Genomic DNA, 12,651 nt, shown 5'->3' on the forward strand with positions numbered 1-12,651 from the left:
CTCCTTCCCAAGGTGGTCTTTGGCTCCTTCCCAATGTTTCACCAAGTTACCAAGATATTGGAGGTTTTCCAAGACAGCTTTGAGCTCTTTCCCAAGTCACAGGGCACCTTTCCAATAAGNTTTCTCTAAGGTGGCCTCATTCTCTCTCTCCTTCCTCCTCCATCAAACCTGTCCCCATTCTCTCTCTTTCTTACTCCAGCTGCCCCCCCCCCACTCTCTCTCCCTCCCCTACTCTCTCTCTCTTTCTCTCTCTCTCTCTCTCTTATCTCCTTCTTCTATTTCTCTCTCTCTCTCATCGAAAACCTTTTCATGCAGGTTCAGCCGGCCTTCCGCGGCGACGCCGGTGGCGGCTTAGGCGGCAACGGCAGCGGTGGCTTAGGCGGCGACGGCAGCGGTGGCTTAGGTGGCGACGGCAGCGACGGTGGCGGCTTAGGCGGCAACGGCAGCGGCGGCTTAGGCGGCGACGGCAGCGGCGGTGGCGGCTTAGACGACGGCGATGGTGGCGGCTTAGGCGACGACGATGGTGGCGGCGCGGCGACAGCGACGGCGACGACAGCAGCGGTGTCGGCTTAGTTATACATAGTTTTCCAGACACTTCCTCTCACACGCGCGCACTCACACACTCTGTCTCTCTCTCTCTAACCCGCTTTTTCTTCTTCTCCTCGATTTCCTGCGCCCTCGGCTAATTTGATGTAAAGCTTGATTCTTGATTCTCCTCCCATATAGTTTTTGTTTAATTTTTATTTAATATTAATATATTGTTTGTTTAGATTTTTTTAGGCATAATATCCTAGATTTTGAGTTGCCGACTTATATATTTACTTTTTATTTAATATTAATAAGTTTTTTTTAGTGTTTTTTTAATAATTATCTAAAATCTTGGGGTATCTATCTGACACATTTTTTTTTTTTACTGTCATAAGAAACTATACAAAATAATAGTACGAAATGTATTAACTAAATTTATCAAGCTAATCAACGCATTTAAAATTTGAAGTCAAAATATTATTGACCGCCACACATCCAACATATAAAAAAAGCTGGACAGAAAAAATAATATTTTGAAAGGTTGGATAGCTAATTTAAAATAGCTCATGTATAGTTCAGAAATATTTTATATATTATATATTTTGATTTCAAATAATAAACTTTGATATCATATTTATAGTTCGATGAGCAATTAATTTTAAATTTAAAATCTTTTGAAATATTCAAAATGTAATTGGTTTACTTTTAATTTTAACAATTTGGCATTCTAAAATTTATTCGATAGTTTAATATAATTTTTTTCTTCGTATGGAATTACTAATTGAACAAAACTGATTATATATAGAGAGAGAGAATGCAAAATACAATATCTAGGTGAATTTTTTTTTGTTAAATAGAAATGATCACATGCTCCACAACTTCTTCTGGGGCATGTATTCTTCTTTTTATCTTGGCAAAAGAAGAAAAACACAATATTTAAATAAACTTCTTTTTGTTTACTTTTTTTTAACTCTAAGTTTCTTTGCTTTAGTTTTCTACTTAACTGTTTCATTATAATTTTACTTAATTATGATATAAAATTAATCGTTAACCGCAGCGAAGCGCGGGTTCTATACTAGTTAAACTTAAGCATCAGAATTGAAAAAAGAAAGAATCAATTTTCGATATTTATTATTTTCTTCGGATGTGAGAGTAGAAGTTGAGTTAGAATACTCTCAAAAGCACCAAGGGGTTGGTGCTTTTGAGTTTTTAGCTATTGGATGGAGAGATGTAGGGTTGAGATGATGGTGGAAGGTGGTGACAGGTGGAATAGTGTTTGATCCAAAGGTTATTAGTAATCAATAAATAGATCCAAGGGCTAGAAACTCAAAAGCACCAAGTGGTTGGTGCTTTCGAGAGTATTCTAGCTCAATTCATGAGAATAGTAAAGAATAGATTTCTTTGTGGTTTTTTAAGTTTTTCAGCATCATATGCCATAGTAGTGACCAAAATGGCTGCGTAGGTACTAACTTTGATTGAGCTTTGATTGAGCAAAGAGGCCTACTAAGCTAATTCTACTAAACTAATTGATAAAAATTAGAGAAATTAATTTTCGGAATTAAAATTTAGACAGTTGTTTGCACAAGTACTAACGTTGTTAAATTTTAGGGTATTTGTTAAAATTTTAATTTTCTGGAATTAAAATTTAGGGTATTTGTACTGTTTCTTTCTTTCTTTTGTTATTGGACAGCTAACTTATCAGCCCGTAGGCACACTGCTTCTGTATTTTTGTTCTCTTTTTTGCTCACTCAGCAAATCGATTGTCTGAATGAGGAATCCTATGAAGCTCTAGCCAACAAATTGAATTGATAGATTTCAACGTATAAGTGGGATATTGACTATTGACATTTTATCAAAGTGTTAAGAATTTATTGTTATAAAATATTGTGACAAAATTATATAAAATTTATTTGAATTATAGATCATTCTCATCCAGCCACTTAATCTTTTAACTTTAATTTTAACACCGAATCATCCAATTTTTTTGATTTACGTTATTTGATGACTCTTTCAATATATAATTTAAAATAATTGCTTAATTTAATAAATTTAGAGTTGCATAAATTGCACAAAACATACTAGTTAAATTTATAAAAATAAATAATGTATTTTCTGAAGTTAAAGAGTTATTAATTAACGTATTTTCTGAAGTTAAAGAGTTATTAAGTAACTAAAATCAAATAAATTAAAAGGTAAGGTAACAAATCAAAATTTTTAAAGATTAGATAGTCATATCAAAATAGGTGATACTTGAGAAAAATTCTCTACATTTTTACTAAATATATATATATATAGAGAGAGAGAGAGACAGACAGAGAGAGTCTGGTTGGGATGCTTCTAATAGCACCAAGCACTTAGAGCTACAAAGTTTTCTATCGTTAGATTTACTCCTTTAACAATTTCGATCCGTTAGATTATACTATTCAACCGACTACCCACTAAACCCAAAGGAACCACTATCATCCTAACTGCACATCCCTTCATCTAAGGGTCGGAAACCTAATAGCACTAATGACCTGGTGCTATTAAAAACACACACACACACACACACACACACACACACACACACACACACACACACACACATATATATATATATACACACTATCGGTAGCACAGAGACCTTCGTCCTACCCAGTTGTTTTTGATGATGCAGCTTCAAAATCGACAATCGGCTCCATTAGACCCGATCTACACAGTACCGGTACTGGTACTGGGCCGGATACCTGAGAGAGAGAGTTCGTGTAATGAACCCAGTTATTTTCAATGATACGGTTTCCAAATCAATGATCCCATCTCCTCTAGGGCACCGAGCTCGGAGGTGGCCCGTGTAACATGCCGAATCCCCAGTAGGATGTACCGAACTTCAGTCAAATTGACCGAAGTGTGGTAGTGGATGACTCGGGAGGTTTGTTAATTATTTCGAGTGCTTCTGAGTACCTTGAACAAGTGGTTGGGACCTTGGAGAGCAAAGTGAGAAATTCCAAGCCAAATTGTGCTGGAATTGCTCTCGGGGTCCAAACCTTAGCAACAACGTCCGGACCCCGTACGCGAAAAGTGTTAGAGTTGGTCAAACTCTGTTATGTAAGGAGCTATGGTGCAAATGTGCAAGTGAGAGTGTTTATTTGAGGATGTTATGTCATTTCCCCTCTTATTCCTTTCCCACTCCAATAAAAGAGAAATTCCCCCGCTCTCTCTCTAGAAGCTTCTCTCACTCTCCACTCTCTCCCTTTCTCTCTTTCTCTCTTTAGGGTTTGCTCCAAGGGTGGAGCTTGGAGGAGAAGGAAGCTTGCTTAGGGTTGAAGCTTGGCTCTTGTGCTTGAGTGGAGGAAGAAGCTAGAAGTTGAGGTGAGTTCATGTAAATATGAGCTAGGGTTTGGTTAGTCTCCTACTAGTTGTGATTTCTAGAAGATAATATGTTAGATTAACTTATGGATCTCCAAGAAAATTGGGTATTTGAGGTTGTTGGAAACCCTAGGGTCAAAAATGGGGTTTTGTTAAGTATGAGACCTAACATGGGTTTGATCTCTTGTAGCACTAATTGGAGTATAAACCGACGCGTTGGGAGACTCGGATTGGAATTCCAATGAGTCTACGTCGAGTTATTGGGGAAAAACATCATATCGGCTTCATTTGCCATGAGTCGAGGGTAATCGGCGACCATAAATTGTGAAACTTGAATTTTAGCCTTCTGGCATCACTACGAAGTGGGTGGTGCTATCCGAAATCATCAAATTTCTCATTATGTCTATGCCGCCTTTCTTGAACATATATATACATGTGGCATTCATGCATTATAGGGTATTGTGATATGTGGCGAAGATGTGGGATCTCTTGTATGCTTTTACTGTAAAGTGCATATGGAATGATAATAGACTATGCATATAGAAATCCTATAAATAAATGAACTGAGTATTGGACTATGACAATAGTAAACAAGATGACATTATGACATTGTGATTAGAGGAAATGAATAGCACCTAAGAATATGGTATGCTAGACAAGATAAAACCTTATGAGCATTATGGCAACAGTAGCATGGTATCCTCAAAGTAGAGGATTGGATTATACTCACCTTAGGTTTATTATGCTTGAGGGTGGTCGCTCCTCCTCAAGCGGTGAACTCCGGAGTGGTCACCAACTAGGTTGTAGCGGAATTCTCCCCAGTAGACAGTCCCGTCGGGTTGTAGCGGAATTCTCCCCGATAGAAAGGGATTTGGATGGTGAGTTAGGGTTAATCATGAGTTAACCGAGAGGATTGGGTAAAGGCAAAGGTAAAAGTGAAATGAATGCATCATGAGCATATTACTTCTTGTTCAGTTCTTGTACAGACATTGTAGTAGCATTAGTATGGTTTTTCATCTATCTCTTCTTTTCCTACATATGCCTGAATAGACCTAGCGGGTGAGTCGTCGGGGTCGGCGGCCGAACCCACTAGGAACTTTCATTAGTTCTCACACCACTAACCTTACAGATCCTAGCGCGAGCGGGGCGGTCGAAGATCGCGGCAAAGGCATCGCGCCCTAGATAGTGGCTTCTTGAGTATAGCTTGTACCCTATTTACTTTCATCTTTTGTATACGATGAAAAACGTGATGTAAATGGACATATATAAATAATGTAAATGGATAGGTGGTATATGCTTTTGATGAAGGGCATGTGATGTATTTGGAAAAAGAATGTAATATGTGGATAAGTTGAATTTGGTTAAATGTAATCAAGATATATGTGTGGATGTAATAGTAGTAGTACTTTCACTTGCTTGGTGGTTGCTTGTCTTCGTGTAAGTCATGTATATCTGAATTCTATTTGTATAAATTGCTATACATGTTGTGTGAAGCCTTGGGCGGATAGAGGAGGTTCTGTCCGTTCGACGTCTGTGGACGTACCCGAACCGACCAAATTGACGGCCGCGGGGCGTGACAGATATAGTGGTATCACAGCGTGAAAGTGAAGGTATATGATAGACTTAGGGACCTTAGGATTGGAGACCTTAAGGATTATAGGAGACGAGTAACGTGGACTTGACTTATAGCGAAAGCTAAATGGATTGGGTGATAGGTAGTATGTCTCTAAGAGCAATCAGAGATGAATCCAAGTAGTTAATTGTTCTCAACTTAAGAAGTTATGTTGGCGGCCGACAATATAATACCGAGAGATGAGGACAAGTATGCTTGATTGCTTTCGCCTGGTTTAGTTATTGGTTGGGGTATGTAGTTGCGACGTTTGTGTCATACGAGTCGAGTACTAATGTGGGTGCTACGTTTCAGTACTAATGTGGGTGACGGCCCGGCTGGCCACATCGGTAGTAATGGTCCCTCTGCTGCGAGCAAGTAGTCACAGGATGTGCCTGCCCGCAGATCACACAGGATCGATCACCCTATCGCTGGCTGCGAGAGAGTGCACTTTTCGCCGACTGCTGAGAGCGCGGATACTTGGGCGGCTTCTTACTGAAAGAAGAGCCACTGCTAGACTTCGCGTGGGAACGCTTCCTGTCCCCAGATCTCTCTGATGCATCCCGATCAGATCGAACCTCCTCCGACTTGCTCTGCACCATCATAGCCCGATCCAAGCACTCACCGAAGGATATCGCGCCATGGGACGCGATCAGAAGCCGAATGTTGGGCCTTAGCCCACTCACAAAAAGTCCGGCCTTATGATACTCGTCACGCACCGCGAAAGGGATCAGCTCTACAATGCGGGTGAAATCTCGTTCGTACTCCGCTACAGAGCGGTTACCCTGCTTGAGGCGTTCCAGCTCGCGCTTCAAGCTTTGCTTGGTACTGTCCTTGAAGTACTGCTCGTAGAGAAGTCTCCGAACTCTTCCCAGGGCGGATAGATCTCCGCAAGCTTCTTTTCGAAAAGGCGAAGCCACCACTGGTACGCCTCTCCCTCTAGGTAATGAGTAGCCAGAGGGGCACGATCCTGTTCCTCGATGTGGAGGTCGCGGAACAGCTTCTCCATGTCGGCGACCCAATGCTCGACCGCCCAGCTATGGTCATTCTTCCCAACAAACTTCGGGGGGTCGAACTTTCGGAACTCCGCCAACTTCGCCCGAATACGGGCGCCCTCCGCTGCAGGGGTGTCAATACCCCCAGCGTAAACCGTTGTGGTGGCCGTCGTCGTCGTCGTGACGGTCGGGGTTACAGCCGGTGCAGGCATCACTGGAGGGTCTGCGGTCACCGGAGCACTCTGCGTCGGAGGTGGAACCGAGGGAACAATAGCTGCAGTCTGCTGCTGAAGAAATTGCTGGAACATCCCAGAGAGGGCCGTCAGCTGACCCCCATAGCTGCTACCTCGGCCTCGAGCTGCTGGGTACGAGCATGGCCCAATGGCTCAAGGCCGACCTGCTTCCCGCCACCTCTGCCCATAGGGGAACGCTCTCCCGGACCGCCTGATGCCTCCGCACTAGCGCGTCCACTGTCACGACCCGAGCGAGGGGGTCTACCATGAACCATTTGTAACAGCAAACACCGTCAAGCGAATAATTCGACTCGACAATACACACCAGGACTCAAGCCAAATCCCGCACTCACATGCCTATACACCGTAGGTCTTCCTATGGGTCAACCTAACTAATGGTTCAGTTTATATATTTTTCAAAACAACCTGTGAGTGGTACTATGATTGTAACTTGGCTTTAATACAACTTTAATCTGTCATGCCCCGGGGACCCTTTTTGATTTAAAAGTCAATGCGGAAGTGCCAAATTTTTTTTTTTTTTGAAAATCTTGATCCCCAGGGTATGGCAGATCCGCCACAAATATAGGGAGTCTACTGTTCACATGGACAAAGTCTCCCCTGTATTTGCACGGCGTCGCACATGTACAAGAAACAACCATAACTGTTGAACATCCACATAGATAAACCACATCACAATTACCATTCATTTCATCACTGATATTCACATCCACATCTATTAGTTTAAAATATTTCCTACCTGAAAACTTATTTTGAAACACTAAGAATCATGAAAACCATGCAAAACCTTTTTAAAATCGTTTTCCACACGAAAACCTTTTTCTTTTAAAACACGCTACCACGAGGGGTAGAAAATCATTTTCATCACATAAAAACCACAAGTTTTTTATTACATTCACAAAATTTCAATTATCAAATTAAAGTAAAACACTGAACTATAATTACTGTCTAAGTCAATTATTATAAGACAAGTTTGAGAGTTTAACCAAGATAACGGGCCGAGAGCTCTATCGAATGCTAAGCTGCGCACCTCACGAACCATCCCAACTCGAACCCGCGACGTCACTTGAAAGAGGGGTGGGGGGTGAGAACATGTACACATGTCTCCCCTCCCAGTAGGTACCGCAAGCCGACGAGGGTGAGGGGTACTCACTAGTCAAGGAGGATAAACAAAGATATAGGTAAGGGTAATACAGTAGTAATGATAAATAAAAGAACGAGATATATAAATGAATAACTACCGCTACTGTATGAATGCATCAACCGGACGATAAGTCCAAAAATACCCAATCTGAAACCTGTCCTATCGGTCCGTAGACCTCAGGCCTATGCCATTGCCACTCTACCTGCATATGACCCAGCCTAGGCCGCTGGGCTCATGGGTTTGTATGTCCAACCACTTTTCCGAAAAAGAACACCTGGCCGCGGTGGATCAGACCGCTGGTGTTCGTAAAATGCGAACGAGTAGTGGCGATCAATGCTGATATGCTCAATAGCCAATCGTAAGCAACTAGCCGACAATCCTACCCCTCAGGGTATACCGACCGTATAGGTCACCAAGTAGTCCAACCGACCAAATAGGTCATAATGCTAGATGCAATGAACCGACCGCATAGGTGAAAGTACGAGATACACGAAACGACCGACTAACTCACAAATCTCACATATAATTATAAACCTGCTCTACTTTTACTCATGATGCTAGATATGTAAACCAACCAAGTAGAGCGATAAAGAGGTAATAAAGGTGCAAGGCTCAACAAATAAAATGCAACATGATATTAGGAGAAGGATGGAAAGGATGTCACCGAGCGTGCACCACTGTGCCGACTTTGGGTCGAAATACCCACATGTACGTACGTAGCAGTAGGGGTGTAAACNTAATAATAAATCGTATAAAAATTACTCTGTATTTCGACATCATGCGAGATAAATAGTAATAATAGTTAATTTATACAAAAAATTTTGCTCTCACCTAAACAAAATATTATCCTATTCAGTAGTAAATGCGCATTAAATCAATCAATCAATCAATCCTTTAGGTAACATCAGCTATTTTTTTATTTTAGTAAAACTAAAGTAGATAGATTATTTATCCACATACACACACTAATTGAAAAACAAAGGACCCAACACTATTGTCCCATTGGAATTGAATTTAAACCACTAAAACCAAAATAGATGAAGGGAAATTGATATTTATAGGTGGGTTTAGTATTGTCTCTGTCTCCACCATCACCACCTCTTCCCACTACAGTTTAAGTGTCTCCATCACTAGTCCTTGACTCCTTGGCCATTTTTATGTCTTTATTCCATGCACTTCTCCATTTCCTACTTTTAAGTTTTTCTTATTTTGCAGAGAAATATAAATGATTTTAATTTGATTCTTTATATGTGTTACAGTATTTGTTCTCCTCCCCACTTCTTAGCATGTTTGGTATAATATTTCGTACATTATATTATACTTAGACTAGTGTCTAAATCATGTTCCTAGCTAGTTGTTGCTTTCTCAATTTGTTTTGTTATTTCTCTGTCGGAATAGTTTGTCAATAAATTATATACATATATAAAGTTGTCCCAGTGACATGCACAAAATTATTGTGAAAATGAAGTAGAATAATTTAACCTAATTTGCAATCACTGCAATAGAATTAAATTATAGAAATACATTTTTAAAATATTTTTGTGTAAGTGTTTTATTTTATATTAAATTTTTTTTAAAAAATCTAGTAAAACCTAAATATAAAGCTCAATCCAACCAAAAATAAAAAGTTCTGTATTCAACCAATCTTACCCAGCCTACTCGGTTCAATTACAAATAGAAAGAAAAAAAAAAAAAATTGATCACCTTCTTCCCTTCTCCTCCTCTGCAACAGCCGACAAGCTAGGGTTCCTGCAGCTAGAGTTCGGCCACGAAGATCTCGCAGGGACCGTACAGGGCTACGATCGCCATGTGTCCTTCTACTACAGGTCGATGGAGGAGTGGGTGCCAAAGATCGAGACGGCCCCACATATAGCGACCCCATATATAACAATACTTTTAAAAAGTGTCGATACTTTAGCCAGCAGCATTTTTTTTTTGCCTTGTACCGATATTTAAAAATATTCCTATATATACACTGTTTTTTCTATAATAAATTATGATCTCTTCTTTGATTACTATACTCAAGAATGATAATTGTGTGTAAGAGCAATATTCATTAAAATGTTTGTAAACCAAACACCAAACTTTTTTTTTTTTTTGAGAGAGAGATAGGTAGCATGCTACCCGCTTCGTTTATTTTATTTAGAAACAAACTTAGCTGAAAATGTGAATCAACTATGATTCGAACTTGAAATCTCGGGTACCAACTATCAAGCCTTTTGTCACTTGCTATAGGGATAGTCGGTACAAAATCAAACTATTGAGGATTTTATCATTAGGACTAGGAAAAAAAAAAAAAAACTTTTGATCATGCAAAAGAATATTAATCTACTGAAGCAGTGATTCTGCTTAATTTGGAAAGTTCATAATATCATGCTAGAATCGATGCCGCATACAAAATCTACTTATAATGTGTGAGAAATATCTTGAGGATACCCAAAGCATTATTTTTTTCTTCTTTATTTGCACGATAGATAAGGGAAAAATTTTAGTACAAAGCTAGAGAATAGTTTGCTCTGAGCTCACCATGCAGTAACAAATCACCCCTCCATTAGTATTAGAATAATTAATACTGTTTAGTATGCAGCGAAAAATAGCAGTTATTGCTAGCTAGGGATGTCAACGAGGAGGAGAAGTACACGAGTGAGCTCGGGTCAGCTCATGCTCGGCTCGTTTAATAAACGATTCGAACACGAGCTAGCTCGTTAATATATCAAGCTAAAAAATCTAACTCGTGTTTGGCTCGTTTATTAATGAGCCGAACGCGAACTAGCTCGCGAACAACAAGTTAGATTGTCGGGTTTACTATCAGGTAAGAAGTTGAAAAAAAATAAAAAAAAATTAGAGTCTTAATTTAATAATTAAAATTTACAAAATATAGCTTTATTTATATTTGGATTGACCTAAAATTCAAATGATAAAAATTTATAATATATGTATATATATGTATGTATATTCGAGCTTTTCGAGCTTTTCGAGCCTAATTCGAACGAGCTGAGTAATACTCAAGCTCGGCTTGAAATGAATTTTGAGCTTTTTTTTTTTGTTCAAGCTCGGCTCATTTAATTTCGAGTCGAGCTCGAGCGAGCCAAATATCGAGTCGAACGCAAGCCGGCTCGCTCATTTGCCAGCCCAATCAACTGGACCTACGAAGGGTCCAACAGGTTAGAATCCAATCCATGAATATGAACCACTAACTCACAATCCCCACCTGTAAACCCACGGGAATCGGTTTCGCAAAACCGATTGCCTAACTCGCCGGAAGTCCCGAAAATCGCACCGAGACTCCTTCGGGACTCACGAACTGTCCCGGAACCCACCGACTCGTGCCACGAGTCACCCGCTAACACAAAACACAGTAATTTGTGTGACCTGGCAGTAAACACATCTCCTCACATCAAAATGATTATCGTCGAATAATCGTTCCGATCCGGATTTCCGGAAGTGTCAATTTCGACACCGAAATCCACCATTGCTCACCCGTCGTTTTCGAACTCTCGAAATGATGCGGGTGACCAGCCAACAAGGCTCAGTGACAACATGATCTACCGTGAGACATCGTTGGAAGAATTTTGAACCGAAATCGCATTCTGTCGGCGGATTTTGCCGAAAAACGCACCGAAAATCGACATCCGATTTTCTAAAAGGCCTAGGGCCTTGGACAACTAGTCCAGAGATCACCCGCTGCCTGCACACACTGCCCACAGCAACCACGCAATGTAAATTTATAATTAAGCCCCTGCGACTACATAAAATCATATCATTTTATGTGATTTTCGAGGTTTTATGCCCCGACAGCGCAAACCGAAGACATTCGACCTGACCGAGACAGCCGCTGACAGGTCTCGATGTGCCGAAGGCCGTGCTTACATTTTGGAGCTTGGCCGACCACTGTGAAGAGCGCAGGAGCGACGCAAAGTTCAGCGAATAATGCGCACAGTGCCTAAATAGCGCTTATTTCGCAAACCAGGGCTTCGTTGACCCCAAAGGAGGTGAGCACGATGTTCGGTACGAATCAGGGATCATCGTGCTCACTTCCGAGAGTGTTAGTGTACCCTCGCATCGTCAGAATAGCGACCGGTACTAGAAATAGTGTGCAGGAAACAATAATTTGCCTTACTGGAGCTAGGTGGAGCACAGGATGGCCGATGGCGACTGGACGGCGGGCGCACCTATAAGGGAAGGTCGTAGCCTGTCGGAGGGGGGCCCGAGCACGCGCTGGCCGATGGCGGGAGGCAGCTGGTGGCGCGGCGGAGTCGGACTAGCCCATGCGGCCTCGGCTCAAGTTCAAGGTGCAACGGTGGCCGGGCGATGGCCGGGAGAGCGTCGGGGTGGCGGCGTCCAGTTGTCGGAGGACGAGGGAAGGCGGTGGCGGCGCTTGGGGGTGAGGATGACCCCAGCTCGGCCCGAAACTGCACCAGGTGGCCGCAGGGTGCTATGGCGGCGGCCGGGGGCCTACGGGGACGGTGGTGCCGGCGACGAGGGTGGTCGCCGGAGGCTCAGGAGGGCGGGGGCGGCGCGCGGCCCGCGAGCAAGCTTAGGCTCGGCCGGAGCAAACCTCAGCTGGCTACGGGTCGCCCAGGCGGCGACGGCGGCACGTGCGGACGGCGGGGACAGCATCGGAGGTCAGGCCACGGCCGAGTGAGGGGGCCTCGATGCGTGTGGTTGGTTCTCAGGAGTCGACGGTCGAGAAGGTGGAATGGATGGTGGAAGGAGACAATGCCGCCCTTTTACGGAGGTCAGGAACGCTCGCCGGCGGCCGGGGTGCGCGTAGTGAGG

At 42.2% G+C, this 12,651-nt stretch overlaps 1 protein-coding gene across 1 annotated transcript; it reads left to right on the forward strand.

The window, feature by feature from the left end:
- LOC109716212 lies at positions 12,014 to 12,517 on the forward strand. Its single transcript, XM_020241542.1, has one exon. The coding sequence runs from the start codon at positions 12,014 to 12,016 to the stop codon at positions 12,515 to 12,517; it is 504 nt and encodes a 167-aa protein (XP_020097131.1).

Source organism: Ananas comosus, linkage group 10, assembly GCF_001540865.1.
Source record: "Ananas comosus cultivar F153 linkage group 10, ASM154086v1, whole genome shotgun sequence".
In the NCBI taxonomy this organism is placed as follows: Eukaryota; Viridiplantae; Streptophyta; class Magnoliopsida; order Poales; family Bromeliaceae; genus Ananas; species Ananas comosus.